The 24,299-nt window shown below is 46.2% G+C and overlaps 1 protein-coding gene across 4 annotated transcripts in view; it reads left to right on the top strand.

Annotated features, from left to right (window-relative positions):
* Positions 1-24,299, top strand: part of LOC132401658 (choline transporter-like protein 5) — a 201,084-nt gene that overhangs the window by 143,536 nt on the left and 33,249 nt on the right. For 3 of the 4 annotated variants that reach the window (XM_059983694.1, XM_059983696.1, XM_059983693.1), the window contains 5 exons: positions 225-337; positions 9,427-9,558; positions 13,794-13,893; positions 22,496-22,588; positions 23,728-23,815. In XM_059983694.1, the coding sequence (XP_059839677.1) occupies positions 225-337; positions 9,427-9,558; positions 13,794-13,893; positions 22,496-22,588; positions 23,728-23,815 (526 nt within the window). The remainder of the gene's footprint in view (positions 1-224; positions 338-9,426; positions 9,559-13,793; positions 13,894-22,495; positions 22,589-23,727; positions 23,816-24,299) is intronic. The other variant, XM_059983697.1, reaches the window with a different exon arrangement.

Genomic DNA, 24,299 nt, shown 5'->3' with positions numbered 1-24,299 from the left:
CCCTTCGTTTCTTTATCCTGGTCCCACTTACAAAACTGAACTTAGGAGGAGCTGATTCAATAAGAACTCCTGCACTGTTGTTGTGGTCTAGCCCATCTCTGTTAGGTATGTAAAATCAAGGCTGTGCCTGATAATTAAGTCATTAATTAAAAGTGATTTGCCAGCCAAAGACCTAACATTTAGTAAGGCTAGGTTTAATGTCACCTCCCTGTGTTTGTCCCCAGCGGTCTGGTCATCACCATGATCGTCAGTTTGTTCTTCATCCTCTTGCTACGGTTCACCGCTGGCGTTCTCTTCTGGTTCGTCATCTTCGGGGTGATTGCAGTGATTGGCTACGGTGAGTCCCTATGTGTGTGTGTGTGTGTGTGTGTGTGTGTGTGTGTGTGTGTGTGTGTGTGTGTGTGTGTGTGTGTGTGTGTGTGTGTGTGTGTGTTTGTGTGTGTGTGTGTGTGTGTGTGTGTGTGTGCACGCGCGCGCGCATGTTTATCAGACCGACCTTCGCGTTCACACAGCAGGTCAGGGTTTGGTGCTGCTGTGGGGAGTGACTCACCTCCCAACACCCAGGGGTCATCCCCCATGCACAGGGCAAAAGTCAGTAGTGTGATTGAAGCTTCTTCACTTAAAGATTAGCTTTATTTTATCACATGTACATTTATACAGGGAAATTGTACAGGATTGTGCTGGGCAGCTCGAATGTCTTTGGAATGTGGAACCAGAATACCCTGTAGGTGGGACTGAGCCTCGGGTACCGGGGTGGACAGACAGCTCCTGTGATCCTGGACGCGTGCTCAGTGCATCATGTATGTGTCACCCCTCAGAGAGCTGGGATGGAGAGTGGCAATGCTGACCTCCCGGTTAAATTAGGCAAGGAGAAAAATATGAAGGGATCAGGGAATACGGATCCAAAATCCCTTAAAAGCAGTGCCACAGGTGGATAGGGTTATTCTGGAACATTGGCTTTTGTAAATCAATGTGCTGAGTATAGGAGTTGGAATGTTATGTTAAATTTGTTTAAGACATTGGTGAGACCTAACTTGGAGTACTGTGTGCAGTTTTGGTCACCTACCTACAGGAAAGATGTAAATAAAATTGAAAGAGCGCAGAAAAAATTTACAAGCATGTTGCCAGGGCTTGAGGACCCGAGTTATAGGAAAAGATTGAATAGGTTAGGACTTTTATCACCTAGAGCATAGGAGAATTATGAGGCATAAATAGAGTAAATACAAGCAGACCTAGAATAGGTTGAGAGAGATAATAAGTCAGCCATGATGGAATAACAAAGCAGTCTTGATGGGCTGAATGGCCTAATTCTGCCCCTGTGCCTTATGGTCTTTCAACCCAGGGAATAAGACTAACTGTCAACTCTGTCTGTGCCTCTTACAACGTTATAAACATCTATCACATCCGTATAGGCACAAAGGTTGATGGCCTTGTGGATAGAGTAGGAGATTGTCGTAGATTACAATGGGACATTGATGGGAAACAGAGCTGGGCTGAGAAATGGCGGATGGAGTTCAACCCAGAGAAGTGTGAAGTGACTCACTTTGGTAGGTCAAACTTGATAGCAGAGTACAGGGTTATTGGCAGGATTCTTAGCAATATGCAGGAACAAAGGGAACCTGAGGTCCACTTCCACAGATTCCTGAAAATTGCTGTCCAAGTGTGGTTAAGAGGGTGTGCAGAGAAATGACCTTCATTCGTCAGGGGATTGATTTCATAAGCTGTGAGGTAATGTTGCGATTCTATAAAGTTCTGGTTAGACCACATAGAGTATTGTGTTCAGTTCTGGGCCGCTCTTATAGGAAAGATGTGGAAGCTTTCGAGAGGGTGCAGAGGAGATTCACCAGGATGCTGCCTGGATTAGTGAGGGTGCAGAGGAGATTGACCAGGATGCTGCCTGGATTAGAGAGGGTGCAGAGGAGATTCACCAGGATGCTGCCTGGATTAGAGAGGGTGCAGAGGAGATTGACCAGGATGCTGCCTGGATTAGAGAGGGTGCAGAGGAGATTGACCAGGATGCTGCCTGGATTAGAGAGGGTGCAGAGGAGATTCACCAGGATGCTGCCTGGATTAGAGAGGGTGCAGAGGAGATTCACCAGGATGCTGCCTGGATTAGAGAGGGTGCAGAGGAGATTCACCAGGATGCTGCCTGGATTAGAGAGGGTGCAGAGGAGATTTACCAGGGTGCTGCCTGGATTAGAGAGGGTGCAGAGGAGATTCACCAGGGTGCTGCCTGGATTAGAGAGGGTGCAGAGGAGATTGACCAGGATGCTGCCTGGATTAGAGAGGGTGCAGAGGAGATTCACCAGGATGCTGCCTGGATTAGAGAGGGTGCAGAGGAGATTCACCAGGATGCTGCCTGGATTAGAGAGGGTGCAGAGGAGATTGACCAGGATGCTGCCTGGATTAGAGAGGGTGCAGAGGAGATTTACCAGGGAGCTGCCTGGATTAGAGAGGGTGCAGAGGAGATTCACCAGGGTGCTGCCTGGATTAGAGAGGGTGCAGAGGAGATTCACCAGGATGCTGCCTGGATTAGAGAGGGTGCAGAGGAGATTGACCAGGATGCTGCCTGGATTAGAGAGGGTGCAGAGGAGATTGACCAGGATGCTGCCTGGATTAGAGAGAGTGCAGAGGAGATTGACCAGGATGCTGCCTGGATTAGAGAGGGTGCAGAGGAGATTGACCAGGATGCTGCCTGGATTAGAGAGGGTGCAGAGGAGATTGAACAGGATGCTGCCTGGATTAGAGAGGGTGCAGAGGAGATTCACCAGGATGCTGCCTGGATTAGAGAGGGTGCAGAGGAGATTGACCAGGATGCTGCCTGGATTAGAGAGGGTGCAGAGGAAATTGACCAGGATGCTGCCTGGATTAGAGAGGGTGCAGAGGAGATTTACCAGGGTGCTGCCTGGATTAGAGAGGGTGCAGAGGAGATTCACCAGGGTGCTGCCTGGATTAGAGAGGGTGCAGAGGAGATTCACCAGGATGCTGCCTGGATTAGAGAGGGTGCAGAGGAGATTCACCAGGGTGCTGCCTGGATTAGAGAGGGTGCAGAGGAGATTCACCAGGGTGCTGCCTGGATTAGTGAGGGTGCAGAGGAGATTCACCAGGGTGCTGTCTGGATTAGAGAGGGTGCAGAGGAGATTCACCAGGATGCTGTCTGGATTAGAGAGGGTGCAGAGGAGATTCACCATGATGCTGTCTGGATTAGAGAGGGTGCAGAGGAGATTCACCAGGATGCTGTCTGGATTAGAGAGGGTGCAGAGGAGATTCACCATGATGCTGTCTGGATTAGAGAGGGTGCAGAGGAGATTCACCAGGATGCTGCCTGGATTAGAGAGGGTGCAGAGGAGATTGACCAGGATGCTGCCTGGATTAGAGAGGGTGCAGAGGAGATTCACCAGGGTGCTGCCTGGATTAGAGAGGGTGCAGAGGAGATTCACCAGTGTGCTGCCTGGATTAGAGAGGGTGCAGAGGAGATTGACCAGGATGCTGCCTGGATTAGTGAGGGTGCAGAGGAGATTCACCAGGGTGCTGCCTGGATTAGAGAGGGTGCAGAGGAGATTCACCAGGGTGCTGCCTGGATTAGAGAGGGTGCAGAGGAGATTCACCAGGGTGCTGCCTGGATTAGAGAGGGTGCAGAGGAGATCCACCAGGTTGCTGCCTGGATTAGTGAGCATGTCTTACGAGGAAAGGTTGAGCGAGCTGGGGCTTTTCTCTTTGCAGTGAAGGAGGATGAGAGGTGACTTGACTGAGATGTAGAAGATGGTAAGATAGATTGAGTGGACAGATAGAATCTTTTCTCAGGGTGGAAATGGCTAAACAATGTGATTGGAGGGATGTTTGGGGGGATGTCTGAGGGAGGATTTACACAGAGAATGGTTGGGAGTGCGTAGAATGTGCTGCTCGTGCTGGTGGTAGAGGCAGATATATTAGAGGCGTGTACGAGTTCTTAGGCCCTTTAATGATATAAATATATAGGACTATGTGAGAGGGAAGGACACCCTGACTAATCATGAATCCATTAACCTCCACTTTAAACATAGTCAAAGTCGGTGAAATGTACAGATTCACCACCCTCTGGCTAAAGAAATTCCTCCTCATCTCTGTTCTAAATTACGTCCCTTTAGTTAGAGGGATTTTGAATCTTTGAAGTTCAGCCATTTTTTTGCCCTCCATTTCTCCTTCCAGCATCATTTTCCAGCTGTCCAATATCCACTCTCAACTTTCTTACCTCTCCCCTCCCTCTCCCTCTCATGAAAAACTTATGCTATGCCCTTTTATATTAATGGCTACCTTCCTTTCATATTTCATGTTTTCTCTGCTTATGGCCTTTTTAGTTGCCTTCTGTTGGTTATTAAAAGCTTCCCAATCCTCGAGTTTGCCACTAATTTTTGCGATAATGTATGCCCACCGCTTTGCTTTTATGCTGTCTTTGATTTCCATTGTCACCAATGGTTGCCTCATCCTTCTTTTAAAATACTTTTTCATCTTTGGGATGTATCTATTCTACGCCTTCCGAATTGTTCCCAGAAACTTCAGGCTCCTATACCTCTTTCCTGATGGTAGCAATGAGAAGAGAGCATGTCCGGGGTGACGGGGGTCCTGATTCATTGATGGATGCTGTTTTTTGATGCACCTACTCCTTGAAGATGTTCTGGATTCTGGGGAGCCTAGTGCCCATGATGGAGCTGGCTGAGTTTACAACTTTCTGCATCTTATTTCAATCCTGTGCAGTACACCCCCCGAATACCAGACGGTAATGCAGCCAGTTAGAATGCTCTCCACAGCATGTCTGTAGACATTTGTGAGTATCTTTATCAGAATCAGGTTTATTATCACCGGCATGTGTCGAGAAATTTGTTAACTTAGCAGCAACAGTTCAATGCAATACATAGTATAGAACAGAAAATAAATAAATAAATTTCTGTATATTTATATTGAATAGATTAAAAATCATGTAAAAACTGAAATAGTAGATATATGAAAGTGAGATAGTGTTCACAGGTTCAATGTCCATTTAGGAATTGGATGGCAGAGGGGAAGAAGCTGTTCCTGAATCGCTGAGTGTGTGCCTTCAGGCTTCTGTACCTTCTACCTGATGGTAACAGTGAGAAAAGGGCATGCCCTGGGTGCTGGAGGTCTTTAATAATGGATGCTACCCCTCTGAGACACCGCTCCCTGAAGATGTGCTGTGTACTTTGTAAGCTAGTATCCAAGATGGAGCTGACTAGTTTTACAACCCTCTGCAGCTTCTTTCTTTAGTGACAGACCAAATCACCCTAATGAAATACAGCTGCTGTTGCACCTTCTTTGTAGCTGCATCAATTTGTTAGGCCCAGGGTAGATCCTCAGAGATATTGACACCCAGGGACTTGAAGCTGCTCACTCTCTCCACTTCTGATCTCTCTATGAGGAGTGGTGTGTGTTCCCTCATCTTACCCTTTCTGGAGACCATAATCAGTTCTTTGATCTTACTGACATTGAGTGCCAGGTTGTTACTGCGACACCCCTCAATTAGTTGATATATCTCACTCCTGTATGCCCTCTTGTGACCATCTGAAATTCTGCCAACAATCCTTGTATCATCTGCACATTTGAGGTGTTTCTAGCCACACAGTCATGGGTGTAGAGAGAGTAGAGCAGTGGGCTAAGCACCCATCCCTGATGTGACCCCTTATGCTTCAGCTTCAACCAACTTTTCCAGTAACTGTTGATCAGTCCTGCTCATCAGTTTGGAGGAACCTTTGTCCTTTCAAAACTGCTTCAACTCTGGGATGTTGGTGGACCTTCTTTCATGGACTGCTTGCTTCAGTTCCTTGCACATTTCTATAGGGTTAAGGTCAGGACTTTGCCTCAGCTATTCCAAAACACAAAGTTTCTTCTTTTTAAACCATTCTGTCTTGTCTTGTTGCATTATCCAACTTCTATTAAGCTTCAGGTGACATACTGCTACCCTGATGTTCTCCTGTAAAATGTCTTAATATAATTTTGAATTCATTGTTCCCTCAATGATTGCAAGCTGTCCAGGTCCTGAGGCAGCAAAGCAGTTTGATGCTCCTTCCACCGTGCTTCACAGTTGGGATGAGGTTTTGGTGTTGGTGTGCAGTCCCCTTTTCCCTCCAAACACAGCAATGTGGTTTTCTGCCAAAAAGTTCAACTTTTGTCTCATCTGTCCACAGAACATTGTCCCAGAAGCACTAGGGAACATCCAGGTGGTCTTCTGCAAACTTGAGACATGCAGCAATGTTTATTTTTGGAGAGCAGTTGTTTCCTCTGTGGTGTCCTTCCAGAATCACCATTTTTGTTCAGTGTTTCTCTTATAATGGACGCATGAACAGAGACTTTAGCAAGTTCTAGAGATCTTTGATGTTACCCTTGGATTTTTTTTCACCTCCTTCAGCATTGATTGGTGTGATCTTTGCAGGATGCCCATCCTAGGGAGAATAGGAACAGTACTGAATTTCCTCCATTTGTAGACAATTTCTCTTTCTGGGGACTGCTGAACACTCAGGTCTTTAGAAATGCTTTTGTAGCCTTTTCCAGCTTCATGCATCTGTGCAATTCTTCTAAGGTCCTCTGAAAGTCGTTTTAATCGAGGCATGGTGCACATAAACAGATCTTTTACGAGAAGAACCCAACCTCCAATCTCATCTCATTGATTGGAACACCTTAACTCCAAATAGCTTTCATAAAAGTCATTACCCCAGAGGCTCACATACTTTTTCCAACAAATACATGTAATGTTAGATCATTTTTCTCACTAAATAAATGAACAACTATAATGTTTTTGTGTTATTTATTTAAATGGGCTCTCTTCATCTAAGTTTAGGACGTGTGTGAAGATCTGATCACATTTTAGTTAGAAGAGCCAGTTAGAAGAGTGGGCTGAATGATGGCAGATGGAGTTTAATGCTGATAAGTGTGAGGTGCTACATTTTGGTAGGAATAATCCAAATTGGACATACATGGTAAATGGTAGGGCATTGAGGAATACAGTAGAACAGAGTGATCTAGGAATAATGGTGCATAGTTCCCTGAAGGTGGAGTCTCATGTAGATAGGGTGGTGAAGAAAGCCTTTGGTATGTTGGCCTTTATAAATCTGAGCTTTGAGTATAGGAGTTGGGATGTAATGTTAAAATTGTACAAGGCATTGGTAAGGCCGAATTTGCAGTATTGTGTACAGTTCTGGTCACCGAATTATAGGAAAGATATTAACAAAATAGAGAGAGTACAGAGAAGATTTACTAGAATGTTACCTGGGTTTCAGCACCTAAGTTACAGGGAAAGGCTGAACAAGTTAGGTCTTTATTCTTTGGAGCATAGAAGGTTGAGGGGGGACTTGATAGAGGTAATTAAAATTATGAGGGGGATAGATAGAGTTGATGTGGATAGGCTTTTTCCATTGAGAGTAGGGGAAATTCAAACAAGAGGACATGATTTGATAGTTAGCGGGCAAAAGTTTAAGGGTAACACAAGGGTGAATTTCCTTACTCAGAGAGTGGTTGCTGTGTGGAACGAGCTTCCAGTAGAAGTGATAGAGGCAGGTTCGGTATTGCCATTTAAAGTAAAATTGGATAGGTATATGGACAGAAAAGGAATGGGCTGAGTGTGGGCCAGTGGGACTGGGTGAGTGTAAGTGTCGACACGGACTAGAAGGACCGAGGTGGCCTGTTTCCATGCTGTAGTTGTTATATGGTTATTTTAGGTCATATTTATGTAGTAGTAGTAGTAGAGAAAATTCTACAGGGTTCACTAACTTTCTAGCACCACTGTAGCATGCCCACAACTTACTAACCCTAACCTGTACATCTTTTGAGTGTGGGAGGAAACTGGACACCCCGAGGAAACCCACGTGGTCATCGGGGGAACATACAAACTCAGCGCTGAGAATTGAACCCCAGACACTGTGGCTGTAAAGTGCTAGACTAACCACTGCTCTGTCAGACAACCAGCACTTACAGAACGGGCTGAATGTTCTCTCCCTGATTCCATCGGTGTCTTGCCTCCTTCTTCAGTAATATCCATTTTACCAGCACCTTTGCTGGGAGATGTCTGCCTGAGTTGAAAGAGGAACAGACTGCGGCACAGTGTTGGAGCTGGTTTCAACACCCCTGCCTGCTTGTGAAATATGGTTGGGGTGGCAGATTGAGCCTGGAGGTGTGAGCAGGTGGGAAGGGCTGCTGGCAGTTGCTTCTACTTGGTGGCCCGTAGCCAGTCTTGCAGCAAAGGGAGCTGGGCGGACAGGGAGGGAGGGAGCAGTGCCTTGTGTGGCATGCGTCCCTCAGCTCCAGCAACCAGGGACCCACCCGACTCCGGCTGCGGTCAGAGTGAAGCATGGTGATGTCTGCCAGCGGAGAAGTGGTTACTGTTTCAAGTCATCGGGACTGGGTTACGCGGCTGCCATGGAGGAAAGCAAGTCAGTTTTCACTGGGTGCAGAACTGCGAGTGTGACGCCTGAGCCATATAGTATGGCCAGTTGTGGGCCATTCAGCCGTTCGAGTCTGTCCTATCACCCATGATCATGGTTAACCATCTACTTCCAGTCCCTTGTTCTCCACTCTCCCCATGTCCATAACACTGTAAGGCATAGGAGCAGAATTAGGCCATTCAACCCATCGAGTCTGATCAGCCATTCCATCATGGATGATTTATTATTCCTGCCATCCCAAATCTCCTCCTTCTCACCATAACCTTTGACACCCTGACTAATTGAGAACCTATCAACCTCTGCTTTAAATACACCCAATGACTTGGCCTCCACAGCCGTCCTCAGCAAAGAATTCCACAGATTCACTACCCTCTGGCTAAAGAAACTCCTTCTCAGCTCTGTTCTAAGTGGACGTCCCTCGATTCTGAGGTTGTGCCCTCTGGTCCAGACTCCACAACAGTGGAAAACATCCCCTCCACATTCTCTCTGTCTCGGTGTTAAAATATTTGATAGCATATGGAACAGTACAGCACAGCAGCAGGACCTTCAGCCCACAATGGGGTCTACACTTTTATTCCTCCTACCAAAGTGTGTGACCATAAACCTCCCCACACTATATTCCATCTGCCACTTCTTTACCCGTTCTCCCAATCTGCCTAGGTCCGTCTGCAGACACTCTGCTTCCTCAACATTATCTGCCCCTCCACTTACCTTTATATCGTCTGCAAAGTTTAGCCACAAAGCCGTCAATTCCGTTATCCTAATTACTGTCATCCACTATTGAAGTGGTCCCAAGACAGAAGCCTAGTTACTGGCCTTCTTTAATCCCACTCTTTGCCTCCTGCCACTCAGCTAATCCATGCTATCTTTCTATCCTTGCTGTGCTACCTCAGGCTGCCCAACCTGACGCATTCCTCTCTCTCTGTGTTGCCAAGGCTTCCCGCTGTGTTGTGTTTCTCTGCCTGCTGTCTAAACTTGTGTTTCCTCGCTGTCTCAGGGATCTGGCATTGCTACTGGGAATACAGCAGCCTGAAGGGGAAGCCGGGCAGTGACATCCCCATCTCCGACATCGGCTTCCAGACTGACCTGAGGGTGTACCTGCAGCTCAGACAGACCTGGCTTGCCTTCAGTAAGTCTGCCTCCCTTCTCACTGAGAGTCCAGAGTGAGGAAGGGCAGCCTCAGGGGGTATGGGCACTGGGGAATGGGTGAGGGCCATTGGGGTGCATTGGGACAGGGTGGATTGGGAGCTGGTCACCTTTTACGGATGATAAAGGTTCGGTCCGCTGGAAGTACAGTGGGTTCTGGTTGATTGGGACCATACATTTTGGTCTAATTAATCAGCTGCCCCAATTAGCTGAAAATAGTTAATAAGGTATAAGACAAACTGTAACAAATTATGTATTTCAATGAAATACAGAACAAATTGCAACACTACCAAACTGTGTATATATAAAGCTGTGTATTAGTTTCTAATAGGTATTGACGAAGGAATTCAACCAGTGTACACAATGAATAAAATCAGTTCAGACACCTAGAGTAGATAGTGGACTGCTTTCAACCAGTGCTATCAAAGTTCAGAGGTCCAATTTAATGTCAGAGAAATGTGTACAACATACATCCTGAAATGCTTTTTCTTCACAAACATCCACGAAAACAGAGGGTGCCCCAAAGAATAAACAACAGTTAAACGTAGGAACCCCAAAGAACCCCCCCAGCTCCCCTTCCTCCCACACATAGGTGGCAGCAAGCAACAATCCTCCCAACCCCCACTGGCAAAAAAAAGCATCGGCACCCATCACCGAGCACTCAAGTGTGAGCAAAGCAACAGCAAAGACACAGACTTGCAGTTACCCCAGGGACTTCACGTTTCATCCGGCTTTCGACATACCGCAGGCATTCTCTCTCCTTAATAAGGGAGAAGGAGGTGTCTCCATTTTCCCAGCGAGTGCAAGACATAACAAATAACTCACTGGTTTACGATGTTAAAAGTCCATTATGTTGTTTTTCCCAAGCTGTGTTCCCGAAGATTACAAAGATCTCGGGTCTCCAGGCACATAGCTGTGGATATTCCGACTCCTCCGATGGCACCTGGGTCTCCTGCCGTAACACCGAACCTCGATCCGCCCGTCTTCAGAGCCCCGAGATCTTAGGCTTCCAATTCCAAGCCGGACACTCAGGCTGAACCCTTGGCGTGCTGAATTACAGCCAGTCCTGCAACCCTGAGAACAGGTCCCATTCCCGCAAAGAACCAAAGTCAGCGTGTAACTCCAGGTCAGGGAAAAATAAAGATATTAAAGATAGAAATAGAGCTGTTTTCGAAGATGCAAGCAAAGGAGTCGCCGTTTAGTGCCATCTTAACTTTGCTCCTATCAATGATTGGATCCTCCAAATAATTTTCATTGTAACATTCAAGATGATTGTTGATACCTTCAAATTCTTCATAACTCCTAACTAGTTGGAGTGAAATTGTTTCATTTCCTTTCCCAGCCACCTATGGCATTTCCAGACCTGAATACTTGAAACTGTAGTGAGCAAAACGGTTCTGAATTGTCTCACTGCTTATTTCTCACCAACAAAAATCTTTGCTTTTCAAACACAAATACACACTGACACTACTTAAAAACTGTTTGCTTTAAGAACAATGTGGTGTCTAACAAGTGCACAGGACTGACACGATTCAGAAACTGTTTGGCAACATTCTCTTGCCCCAATTAAGTGGCATAGTGTCCCAAATAAATGAAGGAAATCTGGACATTTTCTCAATCAGTTTTTGTACATTAAGAGTTGCCTCAAATAAGCAGCTCCCTGATTAACCAATAGTCAAATTGACTGGAGTCCACTGTATTAGGTTATGGCATAATGATTCATGTGTAGTACCCGAGCCCCAGTGTATCCTAAAACACCCCTACAATATTACTTCAGTGTAGCTGGGCTGGATGGATGTACTGGGAGATGGTTTTATGGGATTCTGTGAACTGGGTTGGGGTATGGCAAGTTGTGGTATTGAAGAATGGATAGGATTTCGGCGATAGGTTTGGGTATTGGGATTAGAGCTTCAAGGTTTTGTTGGGATGGCGCATTGGGAATTGATTGGAATATTGTGGATGAGTTGGAAGGAGATGTCGGGACTGGTTGGGATGGGGTATATGGATGTATTGAAACATTGGAGATGGGCTGTGATAGGGTATCAAAGGATAAGGTGAGAAATTAGGGGTTGAGTTTGAACATAGAGGTTGGGGTTTCAGGATCGAGTTCAGATGCGGTATTGGATTTGGGTTGGAATATGGGAATGGGTTAGGATAGGGTATTTGGGATAGGTTTAGGCATTGGAGATGGATTGGGGTTGAGATGGGGGATTGGGGATGGGATGTGCTATTGGAGATAGCATGGGATATTGGAGTTAAGGTGGCATATTGGGGATAGGTTAGGTTGGGTTTTAGGTATGGGATAAGGTTTTGGAGGTGAGTTGGGATAGGGTATTTGGGATGGGTTGAGGTATTGGAGATAGGTTGGGAGGAAACATTGGAAAATAGATTGGGGTATTATGGTTGAGACGGGGTGTGGTGGATGGGATGTGGTATAGGGGATAGTTTTGGGAAATTGGGGTTGAGGTAGGGTATTGGGGATTGGTTGGGTTGTTTTGGGTATGGGTTAAGATATTGGAGATGATTTGGGATAGGGTTGCATGGGGTATTGAAGGGCCAGGTTGGGACATTGTGCTTGAGGTGCAGACGTTGGAGGTCATGGTGGGGAATGGTAATTTCTGGGTGGGAGTGTGGTTTGGTCTGAGGAGTTGGGCTTCCTGCCACTGGAGCTGCTCCTACTGGATACAGAAACGCCTAAACCTCGGTCAGCCACTTCACTCATGGTGCATTGGTGACACTGTATTACTGGCTCAGATCCTCATCCCCTGATACCACCAAGTAGACCACTCCAAGGGTGACACTGTATTACTGGCTCAGATCCTCATCCCCTGATACCACCAAGTAGACCACTCCAAGGCTAGTGACAGTGGAACTCCCTATATGTGATCTGTGCATCCCTGGCACGTCTGAGGTCTAAAGTCCAACCCCTTTTGCTCTTGATGTGTTTGCTGGAAGTAGACTCACTCTCATGCCCGACCACAAATCCGCTTCCCTCAGGAAGATCAGTGAAGTAGGTGGGTCTTTACTACAATCTGGTAGTTGGTGCTCCATTACTCATGGCGTTTAATTTGAGATTAGGATACAGAAGTTCAGTCCACAAAAGCTAAAGTGAGATACGAGCTTGTCTCGAGGGAACACAACTCTTCACCACCAGTGGAAAGGAAGAAATGCTGACTCTTCAATTACCCGGCCATAAGTGGTCAAAGAGAATATCCCAATGGATATTCAGCTATATGACAAAAAAGAGACAGATTAGTTTTATTTGTCACATGTACATCGAAACTTACAGTGAAATGTGTTGTTTCCATCAAATCAGTGGGGATTGTGTTGGAGCAGCCCACAAAAGTCACTGTACTTCTGGCACCAACACAGCATGTCTACAGCTTACTAGCCCGACCCATCTGTCTTTGGAGTGTGGGGAGAAACCGGAGCACCCACACGGTCACGGGGAGAACGTACAAACGACTTATAGACAGCGGTGGGAAATGAACCCGATTGCTGGTGCTGTAAATTTAACTGCTGCACTACTGTGCCACCCCATAACTCCGGTCCCTGTGGAAATGCAGAAGAAGACTTGTATTAGCCACTTCCGTCCTGGAAAAAAGTCTTTGGCTATCTGCTTGATCTATGCCTCTTATCATCTTATACAGCTTTATTCAATTCAATTCAAGTTTAACGGTCTTTCAACCATGCATGAATACTCGTTACTATAGCCAAAACGAGACAGTGTTAGTCTAGGGCCAAGGTGTAAGGCACAGTGCCAACAGTCACACAGCACACACCGCACCTATAAGATAGAAAGATACACTCGATTAAAGCGACCAAACTCAAGCTGTCCAATGCTGCTAAAATCTGCAGATCTTCTGCCAAGTGAACACTGGGGGAGCAGCATTGACTCCGGCCTGGATGCCTGCCTCACCACCCCAGTGCTTCCCCCTGGCTAGTGTAAATAGGCAACACTGTGGCTTGAGGCCTACTCCTTGTACATGCAAACCAGCAAGCACATATAGGGTGTCAGTAAAATACAATCACACAAAATATAAATACTCCAGACCCCTCAGTCCATAGGGGGGGGTGGGTGGACAGCACCAACTCCTACCCAAATGCTGTACCATGGTGTCCCACCGGCCCCAATGTCTGTCCTGGCGGCTGTAAACAGGCAGTATCAAGTCACCTCTCACTCTGTCCTCCCTGAAATGCAATGCCTCTGTTTTTCAGTGATCGTGCTGTGCATCCTGGAAGTCATCGTCATCCTCATGCTGATTTTCTTACGGAAAAGAATTAGTATTGCAATTGCACTCCTCAGGGAAGGGAGCAAGTAAGTGGCTGCATATTGTTGGAGACCCCAGTTCTTATGTCAACTTAATGCTTTACTCTCTGCTCCTTAACACTTAATACTTTGAAAGTGGTGTCACAGGTAGGCAGGGCCTCTTCAAAAAAGGACAGATTGCACCTGAACCCAAGAGGGTTCAATATCCTGCAGGCAGGTACGCTGGGGCTGCGGGACAGTGCTTAAACTAATTTGGCAGGCTGGAATGATAAGGCTCAGGATGGGACAGCTGTGGCACAACTAGATGCAGTGTGTAGTGAAGGGCGAGCAGATGATGGAGCAAAATATCAGTCAGTGGGTTGCATTAAAATGCTAGAGGAGGCCAAAATCAAAAAGGGTGAGGATTACAAAACTGAAGGTGTTATATTTGAATGCAACTGTGTTGTGCTAACTACTACTCTACTGTGCATCAGTCTTCACTGTGGAAGACACCAGCAGAATGCCAGAAATTCAAGAGTGTTGGGAAAGAGTGGGTGTTGTTGCTATGACTAGGGAGAAGGTGCTTGGGAAGCTGAAAAGTCTGAAGGCAGATAAGTCACCTGGACCAAGTGGACTACATCCCAGGGTTCTGAAAGAGGTGCTGAAGAGATTGTGGAGGCATTAGTAATGGTCCTTAAAGAATCGCTGGACTCTGGAATGGAATGCTTCCTGAGGACTGAAAAATAGCAAATGTCACTCCGCTCTTCAAGAAAGGTGGGAAGCAGAAGAAAGGAAATTATAGTCTGCTCTCAGTGATTGGAAAGACATGGGAGTTGATTGTTAAGGATGTGGTTTTGGGGTACTCAGAAGCATGGATTAGAAAGGCCAAAGTGAGCGTAGTTTTCTAAAGGGGAAATCTTGCCTGACTAATCTGTTGGAATTCTTTAAGGAAATAACAGGTAGGATAGACAAAGAAGAGTCAGTGGATGTTGTTTATTTAGATTTTCAGAAGGCCTTTGACATGGTGCCACTTGAGGCTGCTTAACAGGGAACTACAGTAAAGATACTAGCATGGATGGAAGATTGACTAATTGGCAGGAGGCAACGAGTGGGAATAAAGGGTTGGCTGCCAGTGAGTAATGGTGTGCCACAGGGGTTGGTGTTGGGATCACTTCATTTCATGTTGAATGTCAGTGATTTAGATGAAATAATTGATTGCATTTTCGCTACGTTTATGGACAATATGAAGGGGTGGGTAGTGTTGAGAAAGTAGAGTATTTGCAGAAGGACTTGGGCAGTTTGGGGAAATGGGCAAAGTGGCAATGGGATATAACGTAGGGAAGTGTACGGTCATGCACTCAGCAGAAGAAATAAAGGCATAGACTATGTTCTAATTGGGGAGAAGATTCAAAAATCAGAGTAGCAAAAGGATTTTGGAGTCCTCTGGCAGGATTCGGTGCAGGTCGAGTCAGTGGTGAGGAAGGCAAATGTGATGTTAGCGTTTATTTTCAGAGGACTAGAATACAGAAGCAAGGATGTAATGCTGAGGCTTTATAAGGGGCTCATCAGACTGCGCTTTAAATATTTGTGAGCAGTTTTGGGCCCCTCGTCAAAGAAAAGATGTGCTGTCATTGGAGATGGTCTCAAGAAAGTCCCCAGGAATGAAAGAGTTAATATATGAGAACCGTTTGATGGCTCTGCGCTGGTGCTCATTAGAGTTTAGAAGAATGGGGGGAGGATCTCATTGAATAGAGTGGATGTGCAGATGATGTTTCCTTTGGTTGGGGAGTCTAGGGCCAGACAACACAGCCTCAGAATAGAGGGGCATCATTTAAAATAGAGATAAGGAGGAATCTCTTTCATCAGAGGTGGTGAATCTGTGGAATTCATTGCCACAGATGGCTGTGGAGGCCAAGTCACTGGGTATATTTGAAGCGGGGGTTGATAGGTTCTTGGTTAGTCAGGGTGTCAAACATTACGGGGAGAAGGCAGGAGAATGGACTTTAGAGGATTAATAAATCAGCCATGAAGGAAGATGGAGCAGACTCAATGGGCTGAATGGCCTAATTCTGTTCTAAGTCTTATGATCTAAAGAGCGGTTTTGGCACATTGGCCTTCATAAATCAAAATAAACTATAGAAATGGTGCAGAGGAGATTTATAAAGATGTTGCCTGGATCGGGGAGCATGCTTTATGAGAATAGCTGAATGAACTTGGCCTTTTCTCCTTGGAGCGACAGAGGATGAGAGGTGACCTGATAGAGGTGTATAAGATGATGAGAGGCATTGATCATGTGGATAGTCAGAGGCTTTTTCCCAGGGCTGAAATGGCTGGCATGAAGAGGGCACAGGTTTAAGGTGCTGGGGAGTAGGTACAGAGGAAAGGTCAGGGGTAAGTTTTTTACCCAGAGAGTGGTGAGTGTGTGGAATGGGCTGCCGGCGATGGTGGTGGAGGCGGATACGATAGGGTCTTTTAAGAGACTGCTGGATAGGTACATGGAGCTCAGAAAAATAGAGGGCTATGGGTAACCCTAGGTAATTTCTCAGGTAAGGACATGTTCAGCACAGCTTTGTGGGCTGAAGGGCCTGTATTGTGCTGTAGGTTTTCTATGCTTCTGTGTAATGAGAACAGGATTTGGGATGTTATGCTGAAATCGTATAAGATATTGGTGAGGCCTAATTTGGAGTAATGTGTGCGGTTCTTGTCACCTACCTACAGGAAAGATATGAATAAGATTTAAAGCGTACAGTGAAAATTTGCAAGAACGTTGCCAGAACTTGAGAATCTGAGTTATAGAGAGAGGTTGAATAGGCTAGGACTTTATTAAGGCCATAAGACCATAAGACATAGGAGCAGAATTAGGCCATCTGGCGCATCAAGTCTGCTCCGCCATTCCATCATGGCTGTGTGGCGACCCACTTCCTAGCGCACTCGAACCGGCTCACAAAGTGGCGCGCGCCAGCATAGAGGCCAGTCCCAAAAAGGGCGCCAAGCCTGCTTCACCAGCAAGGGCAAAAGCCCGCGCGCGGGACGGCACTGTGAATGCACCCCCCCCCCCCCCCCCACAGCATTCCCGCCCGGGGAGGGTGGGATCAGGAAGGCTTTAAAGCGAGGCCGCGAAGTTTGAATAAATCTCTTTTGCAACTGCAGCTCACCGACTCCGTGTTGTTTCTTGCAGAGCTGCATGTAGCCCCACCGCTACAGCTGATCCTTTTTCCCCCTTCTCAGCCCCACTCATCGGGCTTCTCCCCGTAACCTTTGTGCTGTGTCCAATCAAGAACCTATCATCTCTACCTTAAATACACCCAACAACCTGGCCTCCACAGCTGCCTGTGTCACAAATTCACCACCCTCTGGCTAAAGAAATTTCACTGTATCTGTGTTTTAAATAGACGCCTCTCTATGCTGAGGCTGTACCCTGTTGTTCTAGATTCTCCCACCATGGAAAACATCCTTTCCACATCTACTCTGTCTAGGCCTTTCAATATTCAAAAGATTTCAATGACGTCACCCGTCATCCTTCAAGATTCCAGTGAGTTTGGCAACCCAAAGCCATCAAACGTTCCTCGTGTGATCACCCTTTCATTCCCGGAATCATCCTTGTGAACCTCCTCTGAACTGTCTTCAATGCCAGTTGGTCTTCTCTTGGATGAGAATTGTTCACAATATTCAAGGTGTGGCTTATAAAGCCTCTCTGCAGGTTTTAAAAAGCTTCCCAATCTTCTGTCTTCCTGCTAATATTTGCTTTGTTTTATGCCCTCTCTTTTGCTTTTACATTACCTTTGACTTCAGCCACAGTTCTATGTTTTTACCATCTGATTACTTCTTCATTTTTGGAATACACATATCCTGCACCTTCCTCATTTTTCCCAGAAACTTACACCACTGCTGCTCTGCCGTCATCCCTGCCAGCAGCTCCTTCCAATTTACTTTGGCCAACTCCTCTCTCTCACCACTGTAATTTCCCTTACTCCACTGAAATACTGCTACGTCAGACTTTACTCTCTCCTTATCAAATCATATTGTGATCACTGGTTCCTAAGGGTTCTTTTACCTTAAGCTCCCTAATCACCTCCAGGTTATTACACAACACCCAATCCAGTGTAGCTGATCCCCTGGTAGGCTCAATGACAAACTGCTCTAAAAAGCCATCTCTCAGGCATTGAACAAACTCTCTCTCTTGATATCCATTACAAACCTGATTTTCCCAGTCGATGTACATGTTAAAATCTCCCATGACTGTCATAATGTTGCCCTTTTGACAGGCCTTTTCTATTTTCCATTGTAATCTGTGGTCCACATTCCAACTCCCGTTTTGGAGCTCTGTATATAACTGCAATCAGGGTCCTTTTACCCTTGCAGTTTCTTAACTCAACCCTCAGGATTTCAATATTTTCCGATTCAATGTCTCTTCTTTCTAATGATTTGATGTCATTGTTTACCAGCAGAGCCACACCACCCCCTCTGCCTACCTTCCTATCCCTCTGATACAATGTGTAACCTTGGATATTCAGCTCCCAACTACAACCATCCTTCAGCCATGATTCAGTGATGGCCACAACATCATACCTGGCAATCCATAAAATTGCAGCAAGATCATTCGTATACTCTGCGCATTGAGCTATAACACTTTGAGTACTCTATTTGCTACCCTTTTTGATTCTGCATCCCTAATGTACTGATACTCACCATGCTGGCTGTAATTTTGCCCCATTACGTGACTGCCTTTCCTGACAGTCCCACTGCATGCTATCTTTGCTTTTTTTTAATCATCTGTGCTATCCTGAGTCCCTTCATTCCAGTTCCCATTCCTTGCCAAATTAGTTTAAACCCTCCCCAACAGCTCTAACAAACCTGCCCACGAGAATATCGGTCCCCCTCGGGTTCAGGTGCAACCCATCCCTTTTGTACAGGTCATACCTCCCCAGAAGAGATCCCAATGATCCAAGAGAATCTGCCAAATCATCCTGTTTCTACCCTCACTGGTGCATAAGAAAATGAGGGGAGGTTTGATAGGGGGTATAGATAGGGTAAATGCAAGCAGAGTTTTTTCACTGAAATTGGCTGAGATGAGTACTAGAGGTCATAGGTTAAAGGTGAAAGGTGCAATGTTTAGGGGGAACACCTTCACTCAGAGGGTGGGACTGGTGCATCTGAGTATTCTTGTAACATTTCAGAGAAGTTTCGAGAAGTACGTGGGTGGGAAGGACATGAAGTTCTATGGTCAAGGGTGCGGTTCATTGGGACAAGGCAGCAAAACCATTTGGCATGGACCAGATGGGCCTTCTATCACACCTTAAGTACACCTTAACTTAACCTCCAATGTCATCTGAGTAACCTCCCGAATATATCGGTAACCTTGGTTTATTTCCTCAATTACTGATGAAGGGTGTCATTCTAAATCACCAACAGTTTATTCATTTCCATAGATGCTGCCTGGCCTGCTGAGTTCCTCCAGCATTTTGTGTGTGTGTTGCTCAGGATTTCCAAATTCTGCAGAAACACTTGAGTTGTATGCCAACATACATCCTCCCCAGTACAACAAACAACATTGTAGGCTGACTTAGACCTGCACACAGGATATGGAATAAGGTAGATGAACTTGTAGCACAGTTACAGATTGGCAGGTGTGATGTTGTAAGCTTCACTGAATCATAGTTGAAAGAAGATTATCGCTGGAAGCATAATGTCCAAGGGTCGAAAGGGCAGACAGAAAGGCAGAGAGGATGGCATTGCTCTGTTGGTAAAAAACTAAATCAAATCATTAGAAAAGGTGACATGGTCAAGTGTTGAATGATTGTGGATAGAGCTTGGGAACTGCAAGGGTAAAAAGATCCTGATGAGAGTTGTATACAGACCTCCAAACATAAGAAGGATGTGGCCTACAACTTACAGTGGGAGATTGAACATGCAGCAAAGTGGCAATGTTACAGTAGTCATGGGGGATTTCAGTATGCAGGGAGATTGGGAAAACGATTCCAGGTGGGAGAATTTCTAGAGTGCCTGCAAGGTGGATTTTAAGCTTGTGGTTGAGGGGATTAAAATGAAAGGGTTGACTGTTTTCTACATGGAGAGAAAAATACAAAAATTGAGGCACAAGAGGACTTAGGAATCCTTGTGCAGGATTTCCTAAAGGTTAATTTGCAGGTTGAGTCTATGGTGAGGAAGGAAAATGCAGTGTTAGCATTCATTTCAAGAGGACTAGAATATAAAAGCAAGGATGTAATGTTGAGACTTTTATAAAGCACTGGTGAGGCCTCACTTGGAGTATTGTGAGTAGTTTTGGGCCCCTTATTATAGAAAGGATGTGCTGAAACTGGAGAGGGTTCGGAGGTGGTGCATGAAAATGATTCCAGGATTGAGCAGCTTGTCATATGAAGAGTGTCTGATGGCTTTGGGACTTCATTCACTAGAATTCAGAAGAATGAGGGGTGATGTCATTGAAGCCTATAAATGGTGAAAGGCCTAGATAGAGTGGATGTGGAGAGGATGTTTCCTATAGTGGGAGAGTCTAAGACCAGAGGACACAGCCTCAGAATAGAGGAGTGTCATTTTAGAACGGAGATGAGGAACTTCTTTAGCCAGAGAGTGGTGAATCTGTGGAACTCATTGCCACAGGCAGCTGTGGAGGTCAAGTATTTATGTTTAAGGCAGAGGTTGATAGATTATTGAATAGTCAGGGCATGAAGGGATACATGGAGAAGGCAGGTGATTGGGGCTGAGAGGAAAATTAAATCAGCCATGATGAAATGGCGGAGCAGCCTCGATGGGCTAAATGGCCTATTTATGATCCTGTATCTTATGGTCTTATATCGCTCAATTCTCAAACTGTTACTTCTCAGTGTGTCCTGTTGGTCATCCAAACAGGGCCTTCAGTCCACTGAGCACCCTCCTCTGGACCCTCCCCAATTCCGGCACTCCTTTTGTTAGATAAGGCCAAACCTACTCATAATACTCCAATTGTGATCTGACCAATGCCTTATAAAGTCTAGTGCTTAGTGTTGGTGGTGTCAGCTGGAGGGGACTGAGTTGGTGGGGAACTCAGCTATACTGATCAAAGCCTATAGAGAGCACAGTATAGAAACAGACCTTTTGGCCCAATGATTCCCTGCTGACCATCAACTATCCAATGATGCCAGTCCTACACAAAATCCCATTTCATTGCCCCTCTGGCTCATCACTTACCCCCAGATTCCAATCCTCACCCACACACTGGGGACAATTTACAGAGGCCGACTCCCCTGCCGAGCCGCATGCCTTTGGGCACCCGGGGGGAGCCCACGTGGTCACTCCACACAGACAGCTCTGGAGGTCAGGATCAAACCCTAGGCTCTGAGGTCTCACCCACTCTGAACCTGTCGCTGTTGGACTTTGCTTAATCCCAGACACTACGGTGCTGTTTGTTGCACCAAACAGTAGAACAAGCTCTGCACCTGTCTCACTCAGGATTTAAAAACTCCGTCAGTTTCCAGCAAATATCAGACAGTCACCAATACATCCAACCAGGGATTCACAGGCCACCTCTTTCTGTAACAAGCTGAGGGCAGGGGACAAAGGGATCTTGGGATCCCTCAAAGTAGCTGTGCAAGTTGATAGGGTGGTTAAGAAGGTGTATGGTGTGTTGGTCTTCGTTAGTCAGATACTGAGGTGATGTTGCAGTTCTATAAAACCCTCCTTAGACCAAATTGGAATACAGTGTTCAATTTTAGTTGCCTCATTATAGGACAGATATGGAAGCTTTAGAGAGGGTGCAGAGGAGATTTACCAGGATTCTGCCTGGATTACAGAGCATGTCTTATGAGAATAGGTTCAATAAGATGGGGTTTTTCTCTTTGGAGAGAAGGAGGATGAGATAGAGGTGTACAAGATGAGAAGAGTGGGCAGCCAGAGACTTTTACCTGGGTGGAAATGGCTAATACAAAAGGGCAAAATTTTAAGGTACAGGAAAGTTTGGGGGGATTCTGAGGTAAGTATTTTACACAGAGAGTGGTAGGTGTGTGGAATACCCTGCCAGGGGTGGTGGTAGTGACAGATACACTGGGGACATGTAAAAGACTCTTAGATAGGCTCATGGATGATAGAAAAATGGAGGGTTATGTGGGAGGGAAGGGTTAAATTGATCTTAGAGAAGGTTAAAAGGTCAGCACACATTGTGGGCTGAAGGGCCTGCAGTGTGCTGTAATGTTCTATGAATGTGGAACCCTCTTCCCATGGTGTAAGGGTGAAGACTTGGAAGGATGCTCAGGGATGGGAGGGGAGCAAAGTGGAGTGAAGGAGGTGCTGTGTGGTGGGTGTCACCACATGATGTTTTTGAGGCCCCTGCTAGGTTAACACAGAAAGGTGGGGTTAGTCACACTAGATGTCTATGAGGAACGAGGGGAGAAACCTAGTGGGGCAGGAGAACAAGCATGGAGTGCTTGGGCTGAATGGCCTGTACACTCCCTGTTTGGTTAAAGTGTCGGATGTTTAGATAGATCAATAACGTGAAGTGAGAGATTGTTGTGAGACCACAAGCTGATTTTCAATCTCTCTCCCATATACTGATTCATCACCACTTCTGATTTGGCCACAACAGTGGTGTCATTGGCAAACTTAAATACCTAAATGTAAAGTGTTGGATGTCTTTAGTCGTTCATCTGTTCATCTGACTCGTGTCTTTTTTTGTCCTCAGAGCCATTGGATATATTATGTCTACCCTCTTCTATCCTATCATCACTTTCCTGCTCCTAGCCCTTTGCATTTGCTATTGGGCTATCACAGCCATGTATCCTTTCCGGGGACATTGAGCTCCCTTGTCCAACATCAGATATCCGGAACAGCAAGGCTCCTGTAGCTTCACCTGCCCTACACTCCAGTGACTGAGCAAGTTTGGATGTTCTTTCCCCTGTACCACTGGGTTTCAGATCAGAATCAGAATCAGGTTGTGTGCCACTGACATATGTTGTGAAATGTGTTGTTTTGAAATACATAATATTGTAATTTATAGATTTTTTATTATTAAGTAAATAAGTAGTGCAAAAAGAGAGGGAAAAATTATTAGGGTAGTGTTCACGGGTTCACTGCCCATTCAGAAATCTGATGGTGAAGGGGAAGAAGCTGTTCCCGAAACATTGAGTGTGATTCTTCAGGCTCCTGTTCCTCCTTCCTGATGATAGCAATGACAAGAGGGCATGTCCTGGCTGCTGGGAGTCCTTAATGATTGATGGAGGCTGCTTTTTTGAGGCGTCAGCTTCTGAAGGTGTCCTTGATGTTGGGAGGCTAGTGTCCATCTGCAGCTTTTTCTGATCCTGTGCAGTAGCCCCTCCATACCAGGCAGTGACCCAACCTGGTTATTGAACCTGCATGAAACCAGCACTTTGTACTGGGGTGGAGACGGAGTGGGACAGTCCCGGAGGTGGGGTGGCTCTCCCTAAGGTGGTGAAGGTGAGGCAGAGATTTAAGGAGGTGAGGATTGTTACTGAGGTTTTCACAGAGTACAGGAAGCGTGCCCAGGGAGTGGAGTGTGTGTGTGCTGAGAACACAAGGTCCAGAGGGCAGAGCAGGAGATAGCTCCCCCAGCAGGGATCTGGGACCCATGGCCATGGAACAGGGACTTGTGGAGAAAATTGGTTAGAGTTGGGGGAGATTGAGTAGGGACTTCTTAACTGTACTTGCACATTCCTGATGGGCCGAACAGCCAACTTCTAGGTTGGACCAGTGAGCTCCATTGGAGTTTTTCTATGCCACAAAAAAATGGATCATGTTGAAGAAAAGGGTTAGATTATTCTTGGGTATGAAGGCATTGTGGGCTGAAGGGCCTGGGTTGTCCTTTATTGTTCTGTGTTCTGAAGTGGAAACATTATCCCATTGTCGACGGGGATGCGGACAGAATTGCTGAATTATTCTTTAACAACAAGCCTGCAGATTCCTGTCGACCTCTGGTGAGGCGGTGTACAAGGTAATGGCCAGTCATGGCCAGTGTAAATATGCAAACACCACGTGCAATCCTGAGGTAAGTGCAACGTTCTGTAGCAGGGGTTCATTTGGTAGCCCAGCCTGGATCGGGGCAGAGCACATACCTCTTGGTCTGGAGTCACCTAAGGAGAGAGATGCAGTTACTTTTGCAAGCAACACACACAAAATGCTGGAGGCACTCAGCAGGTCAGGCAGCATCTATGGAAAAGAGTACAGTCAGCATTTCAGGCCGAGACCCTTCAGCAGGACTGGGGGAGAAAAGATGAGAAGTCAGAGTTAGAAGGTGGGGAAGGGGAGGGAGAACCACAAGGTGATGGGGGAAACTGAGGGGGAGGGGTGAAGTAAAGAGCTGGGAAGTTGATTGGTGAAAGAGATACAGGGCTGGAGAAGAGGGAAATCTGATAGGAGAGGACAGAAGGCCATGGGAGGACTACCACAGGGAGGGAGGTGATAGGCTGGTAAAGGGATAAGGTGAGACGGACATGGGAATGAGGAATGGGGAAGGGGAGGGGGAGGGAGGG

Source organism: Hypanus sabinus, chromosome 11, assembly GCF_030144855.1.
Source record: "Hypanus sabinus isolate sHypSab1 chromosome 11, sHypSab1.hap1, whole genome shotgun sequence".
NCBI lineage: Eukaryota > Metazoa > Chordata > Chondrichthyes > Myliobatiformes > Dasyatidae > Hypanus > Hypanus sabinus.
This window is presented reverse-complemented; position numbering and strand designations above follow the sequence as displayed.